This window comes from Marmota monax, unplaced genomic scaffold, assembly GCF_021218885.2.
Source record: "Marmota monax isolate L192 unplaced genomic scaffold, Marmota_monax_Labrador192_F-V1.1 WCK01_AAM20220418_F8-fsc00012, whole genome shotgun sequence".
Lineage (NCBI taxonomy): Eukaryota > Metazoa > Chordata > Mammalia > Rodentia > Sciuridae > Marmota > Marmota monax.
Genome location: NW_026695227.1, coordinates 22,143,865 through 22,168,898, shown reverse-complemented (window position 1 = coordinate 22,168,898; position 25,034 = coordinate 22,143,865). Strand labels below are relative to the sequence as shown.

At 34.3% G+C, this 25,034-nt stretch overlaps 1 protein-coding gene across 1 annotated transcript in view; it reads right to left on the bottom strand.

Annotated features, from left to right (window-relative positions):
* Lrrk2 (leucine rich repeat kinase 2) overlaps window positions 1–25,034 on the bottom strand; it is a 135,336-nt gene that overhangs the window by 104,625 nt on the left and 5,677 nt on the right. The window contains exons 4-12 of the mRNA XM_058576386.1: window positions 22,853–22,941; window positions 19,570–19,704; window positions 17,155–17,289; window positions 14,561–14,692; window positions 7,943–8,062; window positions 7,251–7,387; window positions 7,074–7,153; window positions 5,666–5,772; window positions 1,460–1,589 (exon numbers count right to left, since the gene is read on the bottom strand). Of these exons, the coding sequence (XP_058432369.1) occupies window positions 1,460–1,589; window positions 5,666–5,772; window positions 7,074–7,153; window positions 7,251–7,387; window positions 7,943–8,062; window positions 14,561–14,692; window positions 17,155–17,289; window positions 19,570–19,704; window positions 22,853–22,941 (1,065 nt within the window). The remainder of the gene's footprint in view (window positions 1–1,459; window positions 1,590–5,665; window positions 5,773–7,073; window positions 7,154–7,250; window positions 7,388–7,942; window positions 8,063–14,560; window positions 14,693–17,154; window positions 17,290–19,569; window positions 19,705–22,852; window positions 22,942–25,034) is intronic.

The window sequence follows — 25,034 nt, the reverse complement described above, 5'->3', positions numbered from 1 at the left end:
GCCTTCCCTTCTTTGGTAATGCTAGCTGGGTTCCTTTGCTCTTACACACCTGTCTTCTATACCTCTGTCTTTGCAATAGTGTCACACTAAAATGTAATCCTCTCCTTGCATATCAATCTCCCCAGTTAAACAGTGTTTTGGGAGGCAGCATATTGTCATAGTTAACTTCAAATCTCCAGGACTGGAACTCTATGCATTTTCCATATGAAAAAATCAGGAACATGATTTGGCTTGCTCAGGATCCATGTAATCCTAAACCAGGGGGGGGTGCCTATTTTATAAAGGTTTTTGCCCCATTTAGGAATATTCACACACTTCTAGTGCCATAAAAATCAACATTTGCAAAAAGATTTTAATTTAAGTGTTTAAAAACAACATTATAATAATGGAAATATGCACAATTAAGTATAGTAGCTGGACTGGTGTTAAAAACAAGACAACGCCAATCCTTATAAGTCTTATATGTATGTTCTTACATACAGTTTATCATGCTATATGCACTTCATTTATTCACACTAATTACAGTATTCATAATAGTTATGATTTACTGAGTGCCTGAAATGCACAAAGCATTATTTTAATCTTTTTATAAAATCAATTTATCTAATCCTTACATTATAAGCAACTTACAAGGTAGTTATTATGATCCCTTTTTATAGATGAGGAACCTGAAGTTTAGCAATCAAATAGTTGGCTCAAATTAGTGGCAAAGACAAACAAATCAGTTTTTACTGAAATATCTGTGCCATTTATTTCTTTTACATATAACAGTTTCCTATACAGATCTTTTTGCCATTTGAAATTTACTCAGAAAATGCCAAAATTATCTTATACTTTTTAGCTTAATAAAATGTAAAAAAAAACACTGAGCATCTTATGCAGTGGGCATCTCTGCATGTAATTCAGATTTAGTGTTTTAAAACAATTTTTTTTCCTTTAAAGACAGAAGTTCTTCCCCCACATCAGTCATCCCAGATAAAAAAAAAAAAAAATCTCTCTGCTGTACCACTAACCAGACACAGTTTTAACATTACTGGACTTGATCTAGATGTGACTAAAAGCTTCCATAGCTACAGAATGAAAGCAGGCAGATAAAATTTCATTCAAATGAAGGATGAAAATGCAATAAATTAGAAGCTGCATCCTGATTTTTTTCTTTTGCATCTTTTACAATTATGCAATAATGTGAACAACTGTTTTAGGTTGTGCTGCAAAGTTACCATTTTTCAAAGCATAGTCAACACCAAGTATGAAGCACAAAAACAAAGCACATCTCTACAATCTCTGCCATTCCTTTCAATATTCAAAGAAGTATCTAATATTATCGATGTGATATTGAAAAAGGTTTATCTTCAGTGTCTTATGTTTTTGTTTTCATTCTTAGGGAGATGCTTGAAATAATAATATTCTGCCTAGTTCAATACTAGATGTACTTCACAAGTTCACAAATCTATATTACCTTCCTTCAAAAAGATGATTTAGCATTTTACAGCCACTTTCAGCCACTTCTGGAGAATGTGTATGCTTCTGCATTAACTCCAAAACATTCAGGTATATTCCTTTTGACAACAGGATTTTTCTAAAAGTAACTGCAAGATATTTGAAGGTTACTCATAGAAATTAAAGCACATTTTCATAAATTTATAATAAGGTATGTAATAATAAAATTGTTCAGATTCCTAGAAAAGCAAATACAAGAGCATATATAACTGATATTTCATTCAAAATGTAAAGATAATTGATGTTTATTTCTTTAAAATATATACCATTCATTCTACTTTATAAAAAATTTATTAATTATTTATTAAGGTGGGTTTTTTTCTTTTGTGTTTGTTATTTTGTTTTGTACTGGGGATTGAACCCAGGGTGCTCAACCACTGAGCAACATTCCCAGCACTTTTTATCTGAGACAGGATCTAAGTTGCTAAGGCTAGACTTGAACTTAAGATTCTCCTCCTTAAGCTTACTGAGTCACTGAGATTACAAACACATGCAACCATGCCCAGTTTTGTTAATGTTTTGATTTAAAAATTGTTACTCACAGAGTAGACCTATTCCAATATAATCACCACTTCCCAGTCCATGTGAAAGGGACGTCTTGCAGAAAAATGCTAAATAACACTCTCCAAAATAAGAGAATCAAATTTCATTCTAATACTTAAAACAAGTTTAGGAAATAATCATACTTCCACAGAACCAAGACTCGCCAGGTATGCTAGACATAGTAAGCCGGGAATAGGTCACTGGTGTGAGGAGATATAACCATTCCCTCAGCTCTTGGTAGGAGGAGGGGCGGGGAGCCAGGGCCTAGAACCAGCCTAGGTTTCCTTGAGCTACTTTGTCCATTACTCAAGGGGACTATATGAATGTGTCATTTCTATGCATATATCACATGCAAAGGGATAGAAAACACCAACATGAAGCATAAATAACTACATTTATTTTCAGAAAGCAGTACCAAAACTTCAGAAATGCATAGATCTGCGTAACAACTGATTGTACATGTACAATCAGTAGAAAATGAATATATTCCAGTAGTAATACCTAATATTACATAATATATTATCTAATAATTTTCTTCTTTGAAATAAACTTCATTCACTAAATACAAATCCATTGCCTTGAAGTTTTCATATAAGTATGAATTATCTTGAAGCCTCCGTATAAATATAAATTCCAACATTATACACTGTAATTTAACACTTTAGAAGTGGCCAAAAAAAAAAAAAGGAAACTTAGAAAGCTTTGAGTTTTGTTTTTAAAAGTGTTATCAATCTCATCCAGGGCAATTGCACATGCTTGTAATTCCAGTGGCCTAGGAGACAGAGGCAGGAGGATTGCAAGTTCAAAGCCATCCTCAGCAAAAGCAAGGTGCTAAGCAACTCAGTGAGACCCTGTCTCTAAATGAAATACAAAATAGGGCTGGGGGTGTGGCTCAGTGGTCAAGTGCCCCTGAGTTCAATCCCAGGTACCCATCCACGCACACCAAAACAAAGATAAGACAAAACAAAATAGAAATTGAAATGATATACACATTAGGAAATACTGTCAAAACCTTAAAACTCAGACCTTCGGAAAACATTCAGAAAAATCACACATTAAAATATGGTAAGGACTGGATTACTTTGCTTGGTCACATCAGAAATTGCTGTAAACCCTCCCAAAGTGGCTAGTTTCTAACCAAGGAGATATTTTAAAAGATAAAAGCTATTCTGGACCAGTGGTTTATAAACCTTAGTATGCATCAGAATCCCCTGGAGGGCTGCTTGAAACACAAGAGGCTGTTTACCAACTCAGTAGAGGCTGTTTATGCCTCAGTAGATCTGTAGGGGGCCTTGGAACTCACATTGTTAAACAAGTTCCTGGACAATGCTGCCACTCACTCCATGGACCACACCTTAAGAACAACTGTCCTAGACAGTACCCAATGCGTGCCCCAGAAGTTGCAGACACAAGACCAGAAGGAAGAAACTTCATCAAAAAGTCACTTGAGAGTTTATAGGGCATTTACACATGTTATGTCATTTACCAGCCACCTACAGAATACTATTTGAACTCATCCGCTCTATTTAAGCAGGAAATTATCTGCTTCAAAAGGAAAAACAAAATAAAACAATCAGCAGCTTCCTGCAAGGTTGGATTCAACAGTCCCCTACTTCACTGGCTACCCAAGCACAATTCCATCTCCTCTGACTGCTAACATATCAAATCTTCCTTGCCATATATTTTTCTTAACTGCCTCATATTATGTATTTTAGCTAGTCTTATTATATATCTTCCCTATAGAGCTTCTACTCCACTAGGGTTTCTATGGAATGGCACGTTTCAAGTCCCTGGAGGATTGTCTAGCACATGGAAGGAGTACAAAGAGTAACAATTAATTAAATATGGAAAATATCATACAAGATGTTGGAGCCTTGGCCAGTTCTTCTGATTGCCAATTCAGTCATTTTTCTAAGAAACTGTATACAGTCCTCCAATATTCCCACGAGTCTTTCCATGAGAAGTTGCCTGAGGAAGTTGGTGAACGAGCTGCTCAAGTTCTTTCATAAAAGCAGAACACCAAGGACAGTACAAAAGTAGATGAGGACAGCTTTTACGTGGCGCATGGCCAAATACAAAGAAGGAATGCACGAGAACTGATTCTGAACCAATACACCAAGGTTGGCTGAAACTCACTAATCCTCAGACCTTCTATTCAGAAAGAGTCCAAATCTCACAAAATCATGGCTGCTTTGTTTACATCATAAAAGAGATTTCCAAGTGGTTAAGAATTACAGCACTCATAGGACAGTGTTTACATATATAAAACCTGTCCCCTCTCTAAAGAGAAGCACACAGAAGCAGCCCAGTCCACTCCTCGTTTTCCAGAGTGAAATCCCTACCCAGGCCTCTCTAACTGCACAAAAGAATATGCAATTTCCTCTGGGACACTCCTACTGATTCATCACGCCACCAGCAAGCCTGTCCATCTCTCAGAGCCCTTGTCACTGCAAGCCTTTCATTAAAGAACCATTGGAGAGATGGGGTGAGAAAGGAGGAAAAGGAAGAAGGGATGATTTTCTTCTTGGTTTGACCTAACTAACAGTATAAAGAAACACGCATGAGGTGGTTTCTTGATTTCCTTCATTCTACCCAGGCCCTCTACTAAAAGCTGCTGCTTACGCTGCTCTGTGACTCAGATTAATCTTTCAGTGTTTTGTTTCTTTTTTTTTTTTTCCTTCCTCTAAAAATATCTTGCAATTGCTGCCAAGTCTCAATGCCTTTATGATGAGTTTTCTCCTGAGGTTTTCTGGCAGTATTTCCTGTTTATGGGGGCAGGAATCTGAACAGCCTGAGCCATTATCTTAAACCTAAAGAGTCTTTCCTGGGGTACTGGAGCCATTTTTCTCTCCTTAATCATGGAAAGCTATAACACTTATAAGAATTACATGTAAAGGACCATTTTCAAGACAAACTGAAGCATAAACATTTCATACTGGACAACTTTACCAGATTTTAAAATGGTGAATATCTCTCTACCCAGTCGCATTTCTATAAAGTTAATTCTTAGAAAATAAATGGACCAGGCTGAGGTTATGGCTCAGTGGTAGAGTGCTTGCCTCGCACATGCGGGGCCCTGGGTTGGATCCTCAGCACCACATAAAAATAAATAAACAAAATAAAGTTATTTTAAAAAGAAAATAAACGGACCATTATACATACAAAGAAAAATGGGAGGAAAAAGCAACATTTTGGTGTTTTTAATAGATTCCAAACATTCTCATTCAAAACAATAAAGTCCATTAATAAGATATAGGTTCTTAAATAGACTATAGGCATAAGTTGGAAAACTATACCGCTATTAAAAATGATAATGAGAATATACATTTATCCACATGAAAAAGAAAAATATAAAATGTGGTTATAAAAGAGTATAATATGATTCAATTGCTGCAAAAAGTATGAAATATATTGTGTATATCATGTGTCAGTACATAGAGGTCCAGAAAAATATACATCAAAATGTTTATTTTATTCTTTATCCTTTACCCACATATCAGTATGTCCAAATATCAGCTATACATATATTAACAAATTTGAATTTTTATAATATACAGCTTTTATAATAAAATATACCACAAAATGTATTTTTTCATCTGTTATACAATATGCTACACCTTACCATTTTGTTCTAAGAGGGTCGACAATGCATTTGCAGATGCCTGGAAAACTTCTTTTGATGAAGAATGCATGAGCATGGACAGCATCACTTCCCTATGAGCTGGGAACCTTTCAAAAATTCAACCACAACATCATTGGTAACCTTTTCAATAATGAGCTCAAATTTTCACTATTACCCAATAACGCTAACTACAAATAAGGGCATAAGATAATATTTTACATTATCTCCACTTACAAGAAGGAATTATAGTTAAATAGCTTTCTTATGCCTCCTCCACTTACAAAAATGAATTATAAATAGCCCATTGAATATTAATAAATTAAATTTGTGTCTCTTCAAAAGCTGATAAGCAGAGAACAAATAAAAAATAAAATAAAAACAAAAGCTGATAAGCAATAGAGAGAAAAGTCTCAGCAGATACATACAAAAGTGATAGGAGGAAAAAGTTAAAGTGGGGAAAAGACAGTTTTGCCAACAAGAAAGGAAAAATTAAAAATTGTAAAGAAACAGAGCAGATTTTAGAGGTGTGGAACATAAATATATTTCTCTTAATAACATGCTTATTTTAAAGTCCTCCTATGAATATTGAAAAATAAGTGTGTTAGGAACTAAAATTTACAAATTGCAACTTGAATCTGCCTTAACCAACACTGTTCAACAAGGGATTATTTGCATGCTAGTTTGAGAATTCCCATTTCTTTTCAGAAAGGAAATGTTTGATTCAATAGCATCTGTGTCATTATCATGAGTTCCCTTCTTATTGGCAGTGGATTTTTATACAAAGAGGCTGTCAGGATTTGAGATGCAAAATATTACTATTGCAGTTTCCAAAGTTTTTGCTATTTTAAAACCCAAAGGAAACCCAGAGCAAAGAGCAGAGCATAAGCAGCAGCCATAGTGCACAAAGGCTGGTGAGGTTTGCACAGCCTTCCCTTGAGCCCTCAAGAAGGGCCAGCTTCATGTTGCCATGGAAAGAGAAGCCCATCGGCACGGACATGGGAAGTGAGCATGAGAAGATCTCTGACCAAATCCAATCCTGATGCTGACAACCTGCTGACTAGTCACCACAGAGCCACTTTTTTCTATCATCTGAGATGAATTAATGTGGCATTTTACGTGATTAGCCAGAAAACTGAAGGATCCTTTGTCCATGATTCACAAATGACGGAACAACTCTGGATTCCAAATCCCTCAGTAATAACTCTTACATGCACCACCGTTTCTGACTATGGAAGGCCCTGAGATCAAAATACTAGATACCTACCACTAATATGCAGCGATACTTAAGACACACATGCCCACATTAAAAATATTCCTACCACTGAGAGTTATGGTTAAGGTATCTTATATGCATTCATTAAAAATATATAACTGAAATTTTCTTTGGTATAAATGCAGAACTACTGACTGGCCATCTTCATCTCCAATCTTCTCATGTAAACTGTTTTGGTACATAAGGAGATTATTTAGTGCCCAGCATGCGGCCTCCTGGATTTGGGGAAGGAAAAAAAAAAAGAAACTCATCAAAATATAAATTATCAAAAAACACAATTTTGTATAAGTGTGATATTTGTGAGAGCCCAACCTGCACATGTTTGTTCTTCCTATGCCACGTTAAGGCTCGGTAACAGGCTTCCAGCCAGAACCATTTATCTTCTCCCTCCTCTTCATCATTGTCCGGATTCCTTTCTTCTAAGTCTTGATTTAAGAAAATGGTCTCAGCTTGAAAAAATTTTAAAAATAATATATGTATTTCATGTGCATAAAATTCAATGACAGTATGAATAACCAAGTTGAAGTCCATATTTTGAAATGTTGACGACAGAGAGAGGTGTTCTTCAGTGGCAGCCTTTGTTAAACATAAAGCACTTTTTAAGATATTACACACCTCAGAACACTGCCATCCCACATACATAGAAGAAAACATGAGGAAGTGGTTACCATAAAATCCAATAGAGTAGAAACAAAGTAGAGGAGGATTATTTAAGATTAGCCACATAATCAAACAAAACCCCATATAAATTAAGACACCTAGTTGATGAGCACAGAAAAGCATTTAATGCTTTCTCCTCTGCGTGTGGTCCTCTGACCACTGTGATCAACATTATAATGTCAACAGTCAACCTCAGATGCACCATGAGAATTTCCTTTTGGGGGCTGGGGGTGGCAGCTCAGTGGTAGAGCACTTGCCTAGTGTGCACAAGGCCCTGGATTTGATCCCCAGCACTGAAGAGGAAAAGGGAAAAAATAAAATTTCCTTTTGGTAAAGTTACTTACTGAGAAGTGCTAAGCAGCTGAGTGCTGAGATCTGTAACGCTGCGTTCTTTGGATACTGCTGCACAGCTTTCACCACAAACTCGTGTACCTCGTTTAATACCAGGATATTAAAAAAATTACCTACAAGTTAAATGACACATTAGCTAAATTCTCATCCATGGAACTTAAATTGCCTTACACAATATAACAGAATTCAAATCGATAAGTTGAAGTAGTGATGAATGTATTAATGCCATTAAGAAGCTTAATATGATTGAGAAAAAGGTTGAAAAAAATTGTATGTGGTCATTTAATTATCTTGGATAAGAGAAGTAACTGAGCAAAAATCAATGATACAAAAGTTTGTTTTATGATATATTTGTGTTCTTGGACTCGTCCCATCATCAGCACATAAAAACAAGATGTCCATTATATACTGCACTACAATATTCATTGTACAATTTTCCTGTCTTCTAAAAGAGAGAAGTTAAAAAAAAAAAAAAAAAAGAAAAGAAACTCTCCCTCTTCATTAAATTATTTTATAAAATACCCTCACCTGAAGGGATACTGCTCAGAAAACCCATTGGCACACTTACCACTACTTGATCTCATCTATGATCATCTTTGAAAACAAAACATAAATTATTTCATCACCTCTAACTCACCCATTCTAAGAAATTTAACAAAACATCCAAAAATATAAATTCTTATGATGATAGAATTTATGTTGTATTCCAAAAACATGTGACTCTTTTTGTTTCTCTTGACACTCACTAACAACCAGGAGTACTATTTATCTGTAAGTACAATTCGATGATCCCTGAGACACAATGCAAAATGGAAAAGATCCCGTATGAGGAAAAGCCCGAAATCTAAACTAAATGTCAATCAATGGCCACAGAATCAGAAGGTAGTTCAGCCCGGGAATAGCTCCCCCATCAAGACCTTCCTATGTAAGTCCCTTGTCCACATTCATTCACTAAGCACACATACCCCAGTCCTCAGTGATCCTGAGCCTTGGAGAGTCATTTCAGAAAGATTCTCTTCTACTTTTACCAGCTTGTCTAAACTTGGGTTGTTTCCATCAGCTGTTTTCCCCTGTTATTATGGCCATGTCACTGCCAGCAGATGCTTGACCATGGGCCAACTGTGTAGCTCTAGGCAAATACCAGTAAGATGGGCCTTACTGATGTTGAGACAACGTAAATGGAAAAGCATGGAAAACTGCATAAGGCCCTTAAATACATCAAACCCATAATTAGTTGAAATGATTTGAAAAAAAAATGTTAAATATTTGTAGACTTTGGAATTTTATTTTAATCATGAAGAAAAAGTTTTATTCAGCTTCTTTTGAAACAATATCAGGAATAATAAGGCCTCTAGTTACTAAATGAAACAAATAATCTCTTAATGAAAGCCAAAAAACACCCTTATCTGACAGGCTTAATGGCACATGCCTATAATCCAGCAGCTCAGGAGACTGAGGCAGGAAGATCATGAGTTCAAGGCCAGCCTCAGCAAAAAGCGAGGCACTAAGCAATTCAATAAGATCCTGTCTCTAAATAAAATACAAAGAAATAAAGCTGGGGATGTGGCTCACATCAAGTGCCCCTGAATTCAATCTCGAGTACCCACCCACCCCCCAAAATCACCCTCAAGATCAATTTGATGGCTTTTTATTTTTTCAAAACAAATTATAGAATAATATAAAAATTAAATATGACATGATATATTCTTCAGTTTATTTAATTCCAATAATATAATAATTACCAATTATTATATTATATTATGTATTATATTATTGGAATTATTACCAATAATTCCAATAATATAATAAATAACCAAGAATTTTAATATTTTTGTTGATGCATTTCAATTATACAAAATGGTGGGATTCATCTTGGCATATTAACATATATATAAAAACACAATCTGATCAATTTCACTCCCTAATACTACCCCTCCCCTACCCTCCCTCCTCGCTCCCCTCTGCCCCACCCCTTCTCTCTACCCTTCTATTTTCATGGTGTTCCTTTTTTTCCCTCTAAGTTTCAAATACAAGGGGAAACAATACTTTTCTGAGTCTGGCTTATTTCACTCAAAATTATGGTCCCTAGTTTCAACTACTTTCCTGCAAATGATGTAACTTTGTTCTTCATAATCAAGTAAAACTCCATGATTACATGGACTACATTTTATTTATCCATTCATCTAGGCAACTGACACTTAGGATGATTCCATAAATTGTTTATTGTGAATTAAGCTGTGATAAACATGGGTATGAATCTATCTCTACAGTATGCTGACTTTAATTCTTATGGTTAAATACCAGAGAGCACTATAGCTGGGTCATATAGTAGTTTTATTTTAAGTTTCTTGAGGACCCTTCATATTTGTTTTTATAGCAATTGTACTATCCTGCCAACAGTATATAATAATTCCCTCCCACCTACCCACCCGCAAACCATCCTCTGGCCATCATACACCTTTTTAGGAATCAAGTATCATTTCCCTAAGCTTGAAAACAAAACCACTTCTTCCTCTTGCTCATTTCAAGAGATAAAAGTGAACTCACACTTTTAATGTAACATTTGCAGGTTGAAACTTGACTGTGGAAAGTTATAAAACATATAATAGAACTAAACTTTAGTGTACTGCTGTAACAGCTAGTTTTAAGAAATAAACTTTTGAGTTAGGTGAAAATGCTCACAGATATCAGCCAGTTTGTACAACTGTGTTCCTTCATGAAAATATAATATTTTAAGCTAGTGAATGGCTGCTACATTTTAGAAGGAATGTTTTGTTGTTGTTTTAAATTTTTTAATTTAAACTCAATCTATGCTTAACTAAAACAATGAAGATTATAATACTTATGGGGTACCATGTGATATTTTAAAATATGTAGACATTGGATAATATTTAATAAATCAGAGTTAACCTATATATCTCCTCAAACATGTATCATTTCCTTATGGTGAAAATATCTGAACCCATTTCCTCTAACTTTTTGAAGTATACAGGACATTATCATTATCTGTAATCAACCCACTGTGCAGTAGCACACCAGAACTTCTCTTTGCCATCTAACTTAGTGCCATCTGTGTCAAGCAAATGCACAAGCTAGAATAGCCCTGCAGAAAAGATGGTTGCTGGAACCACAATTCCTCATTTCTTCCATTCTCCTACTCTCCCAGTCACTAGTAACCACAGAAGGCATGCAAAAATTTCAGCCTGATTTCACTCTTTTCTGGCTACATGATCTCAGATTAGACTCAAAGACTTGCTGAACCACAGGTGCTCATGTATAAATATGGAGCATCCTAGCATCCCATCTCCTAGGATTGTTTCTTGAATTAAAAAAAATTATATGTATGAAACTACTTTGGAAGCTCTGGAAGAAATGGAAAAATATTAAGATATCTTCATTGTATCTTATAGTATTTTTTAATAAAAAAGCATTAAATAAATGCTTATTTATCATTGAAATACCAAACTAAAGGGTTGCATATGAAACAGAATTCAATCTTTAAACATTCCCTTTAACTCAGTCTATCTAGAAGTATCTCCAATGTCAAAATCAATTTCTAAATTATACAAAGGATATAATCATAGGTCCAGAAGTGAAAATTTAAGTTGCTATAATGAAATCATGAAAATTAGTTTTTTCAAATAAATTATGACTTCTTCCCCAAAGTTGTAGTGATTAAAAGCTAAATGCCTATAATAATAATCCTGATTTTGCACAAAATATTATTGGTGATCCTTTTGGGAAAAGGTCATCAGAACCAATATCCAACAGTTAATTATTATTATTCACCAACCACCCACTTTTTAATGCAAAATTCTACTCACAAAAATACCAAGGAAATCTCCAAGGTGTGTGTGTGTGTTGGGGTGGAGGATGGTGGACAAGTAGAGGGGAGGAATTCAAAAAGGAGTTGAAACAAGAACCATGAGCAGCAAGCAAATGCACGAGCTAGGAGCCCTGTGGGAAATATGGATTCTGGCACTGCAATGGATGGACAAGCCTCAAACTTGGTCCAATGTAAGACAGCACAGCTAGAATCTCCTGTATTAAGCCTGGCTCTTAACCAGATCATAGCATGCTTTCTTTTTTAAAAAATTTGGTTTTGTTAGTTTTGTTTTCTTTTTTTCTTCTTCTTCTTCTTTTTGGTGCTGGAGATTGACATCAGGGCCTCTTGCATGCTAAACAGGTGCTTCATACTGAGCTACACCCAAGCCCTAGAAGATTTCTTAACTTGATTAAATCTATCTGTCATAAAACAAGTTAAGGTTTAAAAAATTTAAAAAGTAGCCTAGCACAGTGGCACATGCCTGTGATCCCAGTGGCTCTGGAAGCTGAGGCAGGAAGATCAAAAGTTCAAAACCAGCTTCAGCAAAAATAAAGTGCTAAGAAACTTAGTGAGACCCTGTCTCTAAAGAAAAATACAAAGTTGGACTGGGGATGTGGCTCAGTGGTCAAGTGCCCCTGAGTTCACTCCCCAGTACTTCCCCCCAAAAAGTAAAAAAGTAAACTTTGTAACGAATTATTCTGGGTGACAGAATATTAGAAACTTTCTCCTTAAAATCAAAAGCAAGATGAGGATACCTACCATCACTGCCTCCAGTTAATACCATACAAGTGGTTTGAGTATTGAAAGAAGACAGGAAATGAAAATAAAGACATACATAATGAGTGGGAAGAAAGAACTCAGACCATTATTATTCACAAATTATAAAACTGCTATAAAGACAACCTAAGAACATTTACAAACAAGTTATCAGAATCAATAAGAGTTAGAAAGGTAGGCAGGATCAATATACAAAGAATCACTTCGTTTTCTTCAAGCAAACACACTTCAAAAAGATAATTTTAAAAGAGAAACCACTTATAAAAATAGCAAAAAGTAAGGTACCTAAATATAACTAACAAAGACAAGCCTGGAAGAAATTACAATGTAAGGATGTCAGTTATTCTTAAATTGATCCATACTTTTGGTGCAATTCCAGTCAAAATCCCCTTATAATTTTGAACTGGATAAATTAATTCTAAAATTTGTACAGAAAGAAAATGTCAATATGTGCATCCAAAAGAATGTGTGGTGATGTGACCCTTTCAGAGTTCAGGTCTTACAGAGCTACAGTAATTTAAGCCATGTAATATCAGTCCAGACAGATCTACTTAGCCAGTGCAACATTACAGCAGGAACAGAAACACATATATACCATCTGTGTGCCACACCACTGGGAAATAGGTGAGCCCTATGCTACACTGTGCTGAGATGGTGACCAGCTCTCCATATTAAAACAAGAAAAAGGGGGAATTGAATTTTTGCAAGAAAACAATTATAGTCCTTCAACATTTTAATGAGAAAAGTTTAGGGAAAATATTGAATATATTGATTAGCTTGAGGAAAAGTTGCTTTGTGACTTATCCTCTTTTTTCAAGAAGATACACGAAAGAGGATAAGTCACAAAGCAACTAATTATTAAATTTAACTATCCTATAAAACCACCATAAAGATGGTGAAAAGATAAGGCACAAATTAAGAGAAAATATTTCCAATACATATAATCAACAATCAAAACATAATCCAGAATATGTGAATTAATTTTTTTTAAAATGTCCCATGAAAAATCAATAAAAAAGTCAGGTGTGATGGTGCACACCTGTTATACCAGCAGCTCAGGAGGCTAAGGCAGGATTGCAAGTTCAAAGCCAGCTTCAGCAACTTAGAAAGACCCTGTCTCAAAATCAAAAAGGGCTAGGAATGTGGTTCAGTGGTTAAGCACCCCTGGGTTCAATCTCTAGCGTGCGTGCGCACACACACACACACACACACACAGAATAAAAAATAGATTTCATATATCACAAAGTAGGAAGAAGAATCTACAGCAAAGAAATATTTGAAAAAATATTTGCCCTGTATTTTCATAAAACAAAAAAAATCCAGACATCCATAGATGAAAAATACGGAAAAATAAATTATGGTATGAACACATAATAGAATACTACATACAACTACATGAAAATATTTATGATTCTTACAAACATAGTATAAATTTTTAAAAATTGTAGAAGGCAGCATACAGTATGATTCCATTTGGATGATGGGTGAAAAACAACCAAATACATTAACAATTTGGCTTAGGAAAACATGCAAATGCAATAAAACTATATTTAGAAAGAAAAAAAAAACCGATAAATACAAAATCCTGGAGAGTGTTAACCTTTACAGAGAAAGCAAGGATAGGAGAGAGATTTTTCCAGCCCTGATAAATGTACTAATACTCAAGGCAGCTGGTGAGTTCTTTGCTTTATGCTTCATATTTTCTACATAAGTAGATATCAATTGTCACATTAATGTATTTTAAATATAGTACTAACAAAAAAACACTCCTATAGTATCACTTCTTCAAAAAACAAATTAATAATACTCTTAAATTTCATACATTTTGCCACTTTTAAAATTCCCTCTAAGCATGGCAGTAGCAATTCATAAAATAACAATTTGCTACTTTACAACATGTCCATCCAATGCTATTAGTATACTGCTCATTCATCAACATACGATACACACATGCTATATGTACTTACAACATAAGGATTGTGAGAATAAATTAAGAGTCATAACTCACCTAATGTAAGCCTATACAGCAAACAGCAACTCACTTCTTGAATTTTTTCATGGACAGGGAATGCTTTCATGGCTTCCACCACAATATTGTAGCACCTGACATTGCCACTCATGAGGACTTCTACATTGTTGCCTAAATTTAAATAAACCATAATTACAAATAGAGGAAAATTTTCTCCTTTCAGATATGCATAAAACACATTTTAGACTATAAATATATGGAAGCAGAATTACTACATTTCCAAATTTAAATATCATGTCCTATCCAACAGCTATAAAAAATACTATGCAGTTCACTGTTAATATTCATGGGAAGGAGGACTCATCTTTGGCATTAAGGGAAAATTGCTTTATTCCTATTTCTTGGCTTAAAATTTTAAGACCAGGGGAGGGGAGGGGGATGGGGATGGTCATTTTTTATGTAAGCCTAAAAATGGCCACATTTTTAAACAAATTAATTTGAAGGCTTATTTCCTAATGAGGACATTGTCATATGGTTTTTGCTTTGTTTCTTTTCCTCACATCATACAAGGAAAATCAAGATTAAGTCCCATAGTAGAACAGCTAAAAGCAAAGGTGATCTATTTCCCACATTCCAGAATGGCCAGTGCAGAAGGCAGAACAACTAACTTTCCTGAAAGTCCTAGATAGATTGGGGAGGCAGTGGAGGTGGCAGTGGGGAAGGGGAGAAGAGAAGTAAGACATTTAACTGTATGATAAAGGGACAAACCTAAGAGAAATAGAAAGTAAAGAAATAAGCCACTTGGAAAGACTATTAATCAGTAAAGAGAGTGAATTATGAAACTTATGCAGAGTAAAACATTTCTATCTTAGAAAGAAATGTTGACTGTTCACTGAGAAAAAAAAAGAATCTGTAAGCAAAACTTTTTTTTTGTCAACATAGCTAAAACTGGTTTCTCAAATAATATATTTCAATGTTTAAATTACATTTAAAAACAACAAATATTTTTAAAATGCATTTAAAAATAAAAGAAAACAACCTCTTAAAACAATTAACTACTTTGACGTAGAACAAGCAGATGTGATTTGCTCTATGATCAAAAGGCAGAAGTCTTTAGTTCAGAACAAGTATTTAAAACTCTTGATATCTTCATTTTTATCTGCTCTTTCTTTGACCTTTACATCATGAATCAACATATTTTAACTAGAGTTATGTCATACGTGGGTGGAAAACAATGAATTCCAAAAGCCACCAGCACAAAATAAATAAATAAATGAATAAATATAGCTCAGGAAAAGTACAATGATGAATATATTCAGTTTGTTGGCAGTGATGACTGGGACAATGTGAAAGTATGGTCATTCTCTGTTATTATTATTCAGTGTTATTCTCTTTCAAGTGCTTAATATCCTGTGAGTGAGAAAATCAGTGTGATTTTATAAACACCACAAAGAAATGGTATGCATTCACAAGGACATTGGGTGTTGACCCTGCTACACTGACGTTTCACATCTTCAGATGGCCAAACTGATTTCCATATCTGAAACCATATAGGAATGTTATCTATAATATGTGACATCATGCATATAAAATCAATATTGTGTAATAATGTTGTCGATGTTTGTATGACATATATTACAAACCAGGAACTATTCTGCATTCTTTATCTTATTTACCTCATTTAATTTTCAAAACTTTACATGTGGGAGAATAAAAATATTACTAGATAAATTCATATGTACATCCTTGTAAACCCACACAGATAGTACATGAAATATGATTATATGTTATTATGTTATTGTGCACTTGCAAAACAAAGCAGAATCTGAAGCATATTTTAGCTCATTAGTATTCATTGGTTGCATACACAACAAATGAATTTCTTTGGATTTGTGATTTTTTTGTGTGAAAGAAATGGTTAAATTTCAAAGCACACTAAAATGCTAACCAAGAACTATAATAAAGTTCAAACTCCTTCATGTATCTTTTCAGTCCCACATAACCCTACTCCAGGTCTGCAGCCTCATCCATTTACCACGCCCTTCTCCTGCCACCATTAGCAAAACTCGAACACATCACTGGAAACATGCATGCATACTCACACACGTGTGCAAGCACTCAAAAATCCATGGTTTAGTGAGCCACTTTTATTTTTTTGAAAGCTCTGTGCTTACTCTTGCTCCAGAATCTTTACACTCACAATGCCCACTGCCTGGACACTTGGCCTGCATTCGCACTTCACCTCACTCCTCCCTATAAACAAAACTCTTATCATTCAAGACTCTTCGAAGAGATCTTGACTCATTCTGTATTTACTCTCATAACCCTAGGTACTTCTGCCACTACTTCCCTTGTAATGCTGCAATCACCTAGGTACTTACCTGCATCCCTCACTGTACCCTGAACTCTAAAAAAGCAAAGAATATGTTCATATTTTCCACTACTGTTTCCCCAATACCAAGCCCAGAGCCAGCTGCAATCATCTCAATAAATAAAACTTAATCAAATAAATAAATAAATGAGTTTAGGACCCACAACACTAAATAACAAAAATATTTTCAAAACACATTCAGAATGGAGAGATAATGTAATTTTCACAGGCAAAAAAGAAATCACGTATATAGGCTACTTACAAGGAATTGCTAAGGAATGTAAACAGTGTAGTACATGAAGCACAATTTCCTCTTCACCTTTAAAATTCTTTAATGCACTCAACAATATTATATAATCCTTGTTCTCAACAAATTCAATGAGTTGTTCCTCAGACACTAAAACATGAAGGACAAAAAATATCAAATAAAATTTAAAATGATATAAAAGTTTAGTTACTCAACAATATATTCATAATAGTTGTATGAGGCATGGCAAATACAATATACTTAAGTAAAAAGGTGTTTCTGCAAGATGCCTCCCTAAGAATTTTATAACAAGAGAATTATTTGCATAAAAATAATTTTATTTTGACCTGTATTAGTTATATCAAATTTTGAATTGCAAAGGTGATATTCATCAAACAGTTTTCAAAAAATCAAAATCATTTACAATTCATCTGGAAGAGTCTATAGAGAAAACCAGCCAGTACCAATAAAGATGCCAACTAGAAATGAACATTTTATGCCACTTAAAATTGAGGGGTTAACAGTAGTCTATAGAAGGGCAGCTCGGCTAAATGTATCAGTTCAAAAGGCGTGAACTTTAGCAAATGACAAGTAATTAAACTTCAAAATATTCTCCCTTAATGGTTTTCCTTCAGAATTCAAAAATTATCATCATTAATTCTCATAATTTAAGTCTTTAAATCAAGTCACTGAGTTCCATTTGGAGTCATTCTATTAGCTCAGAACCTCAAAACCATGTATAAAAATCTGGTTTGTTGAGCTTGAGATGTGCACCAACAAAAGTGTTATAAAATGTACCGCTCTTTGTGATGAACATTCATTCTTTTTCAGTTTTATTCTTATGTGACCCTATAATATAATGTGAAATTGGTTAGATTCTTTTAATAAATGAAAGGTAGCATGGAATTTTTTTCATTTCATTGAGGAGTTTCCATAGCATTTTTTTCCCAAACTTTGGAAATTAAACTTATTAACTAACTTTTCAAAAAAATCAACTTTATAAGCTAAATTAATTGAGTCTTGGGAAACTTGATACTCCTGGAAAATTCCGAACTTTTTCTTCATTACATTTACAATCATAATACTTGGGACACTGCTGATCTTTCTATTGAGTGAGATTTTTTTTTCTTTTCAACATTCCCTGGTCCATTTCCAAGTGTCATGGTAGGGCCCCTAACACTTGTGAGACTGATGACAGTCCTTCTTCTGAGAATAAGAATGTGTTCCTATACTGCAACACTGAAGATTACAGGCCCTGTAGGATGACAGAACCTAAAACTTTATCCTCCCAGTTCCTATCAAAAGCATAGTTGTAAGATATAACATGTATAGCAGATTGCTTGGAAGACAGAGTTCTTTCATTCTGTGTTCACAGTAAACTATCTTCTCTACCAAGCATGCTCACTGAAAAGCTGGGTCCCAGGTTCAGATTGTTCTGACTCTTGACAAAGCCACTGAAATACACTTTGTGTTCCTTGCAAAATGTGTATACTTTATCATCTCATCCAGGGACACCCATGGGGGTGGGGGTTACTCCCAGGTCTTCTACGAGAAAAATAACGAACTTATTTTTCTATAACTTTCCCTTTATCAATTTTCTTATCCTTTTTTGTCTCTAATGAATTACAATTATGTACAAGCTGTTTAAGTAACATCTGGAATAAGACAGGGAATTAAATGATATCAGAAACTTTATCCCATTTCTGGAGCTGCCAGATATTAAAGTGGTAAACTGGTATTGGCAATAGGGCCTGCATAAAGCATTCATTCTTATGTGAAGCCCTAGCAGAGCTGGTTCCAATAATGATGTAAAAGGGACTCTCACAAGACAGCAATAGCTGAACTGTGCTGCAACTAGCTATGTGTCCTCCGGCAAGTTGCTCATTTTTCTGACCCATTTCTTCATTAAGACAGAGGAAGGACTAAACAAAGGTTCCAACCAACTCTGAAATTGCATGATAATCTATTATCAACTGAGTGCCATGCTATAAAATACACACTGCTCTGTGTCCTAAGGGACAATTTATGAACCCTGGTTTATTATCCAGAGTCTTTATATTTTTAAGATCTTGGGTAATGACTCATTATAAACCCAAGTTAACCTGTGCTGGATTCATGATTTTATATTTTTCTTTATTAGCACCCGTACAATCTGGTTTTTAAAGTGAACATTCTGCCTTGCTATACAATGGAATGAAAGTGTACTAATACCGTATGATTTATGGTCCAGAAATGACATTCACATCACAGAAACAAGCAGTATTTCTGATTAACCCTATTATTCACCCTTGACAGACAACTCATTTGTTAATAAATAGTATGATTTAGATACCTTTTTCTTATCATAATTATATCATACTTTTATAATGATAAAAGAGCCTTTTTTCTTATATATATTTCAAAATAAAGATTTTTAAAATTTTTAAATACCTCTTTCAAACAGCACATGTAAAGCTTTGCATCCAAGTTTCTGGACTTCATCATTGGCTGAAAATGTACGCATGGCATCAAAAATTAACAAGAAAATATCACTCTCTTCTTCCAATATCATCAAAGTGATTTTACCTATGAAGAGAAGGAAATGACTCCAAGTGAAGAGCTGCTTCAGCAGTTGTGGTAATTTTTACATAAGGAATATGAATGGTATATTTTTCATAGACCATTTAACTCTCTGAACTGTCATGGGCACCCCAAACCTAGATTACTTCTGTACCCTTTCTTCATAAGTGATATTATCATAGAGTAGTTTTCACAAAAGAAAACATCTAGTCATGTTCCATTCTACATCTTTCTTTCATTCTCTCTCTAACCAACTAATTAAATCATTATTAAGCCCTTCAAGTGTGATCTCCTAAATAAAAAAACTCTTTTAGAACAAGACCCCATCACTCCTATCATGTACCTCATCACATCTCACCAAAAATGCAAAAACATTTGCTTAATTGCTCTGCATGGCCCAAACCTCTACCCAATTAGTTTCTTCCCTGATTCTGTAAATCCTTTGCTGACATTTGCTAAGGCTTTCTCTTACTCCCTAACATGACAAACAAGATTCTTCCCAAAACTACTACATGGATCTCATCAGCCCCATGTTCCTCCATGCCTTTTCTCAACTCCAAATATATTGAATTGCTTGCTTAATACTAAGCTTCTTTTTAATATCCCTTTGAACTTTCTCAGTTGCATGAAATACTCTTGCTCTTTTCTCTACCAAAACTATTATTGCCATAATTTAAGAAATAACACAAATAACACCTATAGGGCAGTAAAAATAATGGTACTGGAATAGGAGTGACAGTAGTAAACATTTTTACAGCATAAATGTGTCAGTCACTGGTTGAAGCGCTTCCTTATACAGGCTTAATCACCACTACAATCCCATCAGGTAGGTCCAATGCCCATTTTAAAGATCAGAAAACTGAGGCACACGCAATCCAAGAACTCTACTCAAGGTCCAACAACTGATAAGAGGCAGAGATGGATAAAAATTTAGGCAGGTCATGTCCATGCCCTTGTGTCCTACAAGCAAGTTTAGCTACTCTTGTGTCCATAGTGGTTTTCTTCATATTTCTTTTTGTAGTACTTTCCTCAACTAAATTTTAATTAATACTATACTTATATAAATTTAAAAATTTTAATTATATATAAATTAAAGAATTACATAAATTCTTTAATCTATAGGCCTGCAATGTCCAATTCTATAGCCACTATCACAAGTGTCTATTTAAATTCAAATTTAAATGAATTTCTATTGAATATGATTAGGATTCAGTTTCTGCTATTTTAAATGTTCACCAGCCAGATATAACCACCAGCTATGGTATTGGAACATTCAGACATTCCGTCAATGGAGAACATTATATTAGACAGCAGTGATGAATTATGAATATCTAAATTGTAGGAATTTTGCCTCATCTGTCTTAGAATTAACTAGCACCCAGAAGAATAGTAAGTACCCAATAACTATTAAATCGATTAATTAATGGCTAGAAAATAAAAATGACTTACAAATCAGCTTTGAGTAAGTACCTGAAGTGAACTTAAAAACCATATAAAATTTCCTAGTAGCTCAAAATTTTGACTGCTATGTGGGAGAAATTAAATTAATCTTTTCAAAACATATTTCATATTTTCTAGCCGCCTGCATGTTGCCAACTTCTATATATTCCAGGGTTGGAAGACTTTTTTTTTTTATTCATCAACCCTCATTTCCCTGTCCACCACCAAATGGAGAATAAATAAATGATGTTCTCAAGGACAAGGGTTTAAAAAAATTCATGGTTAAAACTAGTTAGTTTATAACATGCCATTAACTTTTTTTTTTCCCCTTTGGTACAGGGTATTGAACTCAGGGACTCAACCACTTAGCCACATCTCCAGCCCTATTTTGTATTTTTTATTTACAGACAGGATCTCACTGAGTTGCTTAGCACTTCACTGTTGCTGAGGCTGGCTTTGAACTAGGGATCCTCCAGTCTCAGCCTCTGAGCTGCCAGGATTACAGGCACGTGCCACCACACCCAGCTCATGCCATTAAATATTCTAATAAAAGGCTATGGTGAAATGATCAGGATCTTCGAACTTTTCCTATCTCTTCTCCTTCATAACCTTTGTCTTCACTCTCTTTTTTGAGAGAAGGGCTGATGTGAACATTATAGGTCCCCACCTATATGTCCAGGATCTCATGCTGCCCTCCCAGGCCTCTGCAACTCTGCAAGAATGGTTCTCCTGACCTAAAACACCCTGTGCTACCTTAAGCAACGCTTAAAGATTAGGTCCCTGTGAGCGGCCTTTCTTCTCAGAACTTTACATGACCTCCAGTGTCTCTCACAGCAGTGACCACAAGAATTGCACCATATCAAAAGTCTTTGTTCAAGTTCATTATCTTCCATACAGAAGTTTTCCCAGGCAAAAAAAAAAAAAAACTGACACGTATACCTTCAATCCCTAGCTCTACTATTTAGTGGCTGAAGCAATCTCTTATCTCAAAGCTTCAGAGTTTCTCACCTAGAAAACGGAGATAAAATACCAACCTCCAAAGCTGTTTTTAAAAGTGTGTGAAAAAGTACATATGGAGCCTGGCATCTAGCAAGCACTTAAGAAGAAATGCTATATACTTTTAAAATATTGCTATTATAGTATACTATAGAACATATATTATAGAAAACATATGAAAGATAAATATGGAGCTGGGTGTGGTAAGGCACACCTGTAATCCCAGCTACTAGGGAGACTGAGCAGAAGGATCTCAAGTTTGAGGCCAGCCTGGGCAACCTGGGGAGATTGTGTCCCAAAATTACACAATAAAAGAACTGAGGATATAGCTCAGAATATAGTGCTTTCTTGAGATCCTGAGTTCAATCCCCAGTACCACAAAAAAAAATAACAAAAGATATGTATGAAGAAAGATACAAAAATGACCAGGGAATGAATGGTCACCAAGCCAGGGAGAACGTGAAATGTGGGACCAGATTTGACAGTAAATTGGCACTTGGAATAGAGATTTGGGAGTGATATATCAAGAACTGCTTAAAATCAAGGTACTGCATGAAATTTTTAAGAAAAAAATATATAAAGAAATGAGAAGATAGAAACAAAAGAAATATAGAAATACTGATATTTAGGTTATATAATGTTATGATCTTAAATGACTTAAATACATTTAGTAAATGGTTTCAAATATTTTTATACATAAAATATGTAAGCCTGTTACCTGAAGTTAGGAAGAGATCTAAGGCCTTCAGTCCAATTGTTGACAGGTTTACACTGGCATTATGAACTGTTAGCATTTTAAGAATCAGTCTGGAGTTAAAAACAAATCAGATAATAATTCAAAGTTAAACTCTGAGGTTTGCTTATTTAAGTATTATTTTTTATTTGCATATTTTGGCTAGTCTCATTGTATTTAATTCCTATAGTGAAGCTCATGTATTTTGTTTTGTTTTGTTTTTTCTTCCTACAAACCTGAACCAAGCTTATACAAATTAACAGGAATGTTATTTACTTCATTGTGGTGCATATTTCACAGTACATACATATATTAAATCATCAAGTTGTATACCTTAAATACATACAATTTTTAACTCTCCACTATATCTCAACAAAGTTGGGAGAAAAACAAAAACAAGGAAACTTAACAAGGAACTATTATGAGTCTCTTCACTCCTCAGAAAAGTTATAACTACTGATCATTTTTCCTCCTTTAAAAATTCAAATTCAGTTAACTATTTTCAGCCAACTCCATATCCAAACTATCATGAAGAGCTGCATACATCAAACAGTCAAGACCATTTTTATATGTGATGAAAGCCTATCAATTACATTGTGCATATTGATACATTAACACAGAAAGATCTAAGAGATGCTAGTATGTATATAAAGAATTCATTTAAATACTTAAATTATTGCTACTGTGTTTGAAAGAGAAATAATATGTTACATTGGAAAGTGAACTCAGTCTCTCAACAGCATTTAATTAGTTCTAAATCATGAGATTTTAATCTGTGCATTATTAATCCCAAAATAAAATCTTTAGTCTATTCCTGCCTGGTGTTATTTGCCTTTTGTCAGGAGGAAACCCAGCTTGTGATATTCAGAGCTCCAACAAAATTCAAGAGACTTCTCACATGATTTCCAATCAGCAAGGTGAGGAGCTTAGAGATTCTTTCCTTCAATTTTCAGTCAACTCTCCTCCTATCTCCCCCCACCCAACCTTTCCCTGTTCCACTCCTAGTATTATTGAATTCAACACTATAGAAAACATTTTTCTTTAGTATTTGTAGATCTTTTGTGAGAAAAGGTCCCTGAATATAAAGAAATATGTTATACAGTAAGTTTTTGATGGGAATCATCTAATAGGCTCCACTGTAAAGAACATTGTATCTATCTTGTTCTGGCTCACTTCTGGCTTAGAGTGGGGACTTAAAAAAAGTAAATGAATGAATGAACAAGTAAGTTAGTGAGTAAATAAGTAGTATAACTTAACAGTTGTTCTGTACTAAAATATGAATAGATCAGTTTCCAACACTCTCAATCTTTGGGAAACTTTCCTTAAAGTTACAATTACTAATTATAGTAATTTTGGATTACTTTTTATTAAATGCCATATAACTGATTCAGAATTTCAGAGATGAGTTTGAAAATGAGAGCATGGATTAATTGTAAACATGCTTTTTCCAAAATATACCCTTGATATGGCAGAAACTAAATATCAGCAACAAATATTTACCAAAAATAGAAAAAATATATAAGCACTAAGTACTTATATGGGGTTTTAGTGAGCATAACAAAATATTAAATGCAAGACTGGCTATACTCATATCTTAGTACTTGGATATAAGATATGCTCACCTATGAACAAACACATAGCTCTAATTGGTCTAAATATATTGTTGATCTATTGTTGATGCTGATAAACAATACAAAGTATAAAATTTAGTTTTTCCTAAGTTGTATTTTTCTCAAGCAATACACCTTTGGAAGCAAAATATAGCCACAATTGCCTTCTCTGCAGTAAAGATAAGTGAAATTAAGTATAAAGAAAACTTAAAGTAAATGGCAGAAGATACTTTTTAAATGTTGAGAAACTAAGTTTTTAAAAAAGAATTTTCCTGGAAATAAATTTTTCCTCAGAAAATTCTTTCTTAACTAATTGTGGCTTAAGAAAGCAGTCTCATCTAATAAGTTATTATGCTGAAAACTGCAGAAAGGTAGTTGGTAAAATAGTTATCAAGACCTGACTGTACAGGTACTAAAGGTAATTTTCTTTTGAAAACCATATTTAAACTCACTAAATATGTACATATGAATAAACCTATACTATTTAAAGACAGTAAAGCATAAACATTCAAAATACTACTTATAGAACTAACTTTTCAGTTCCCCTATTTTTTTTT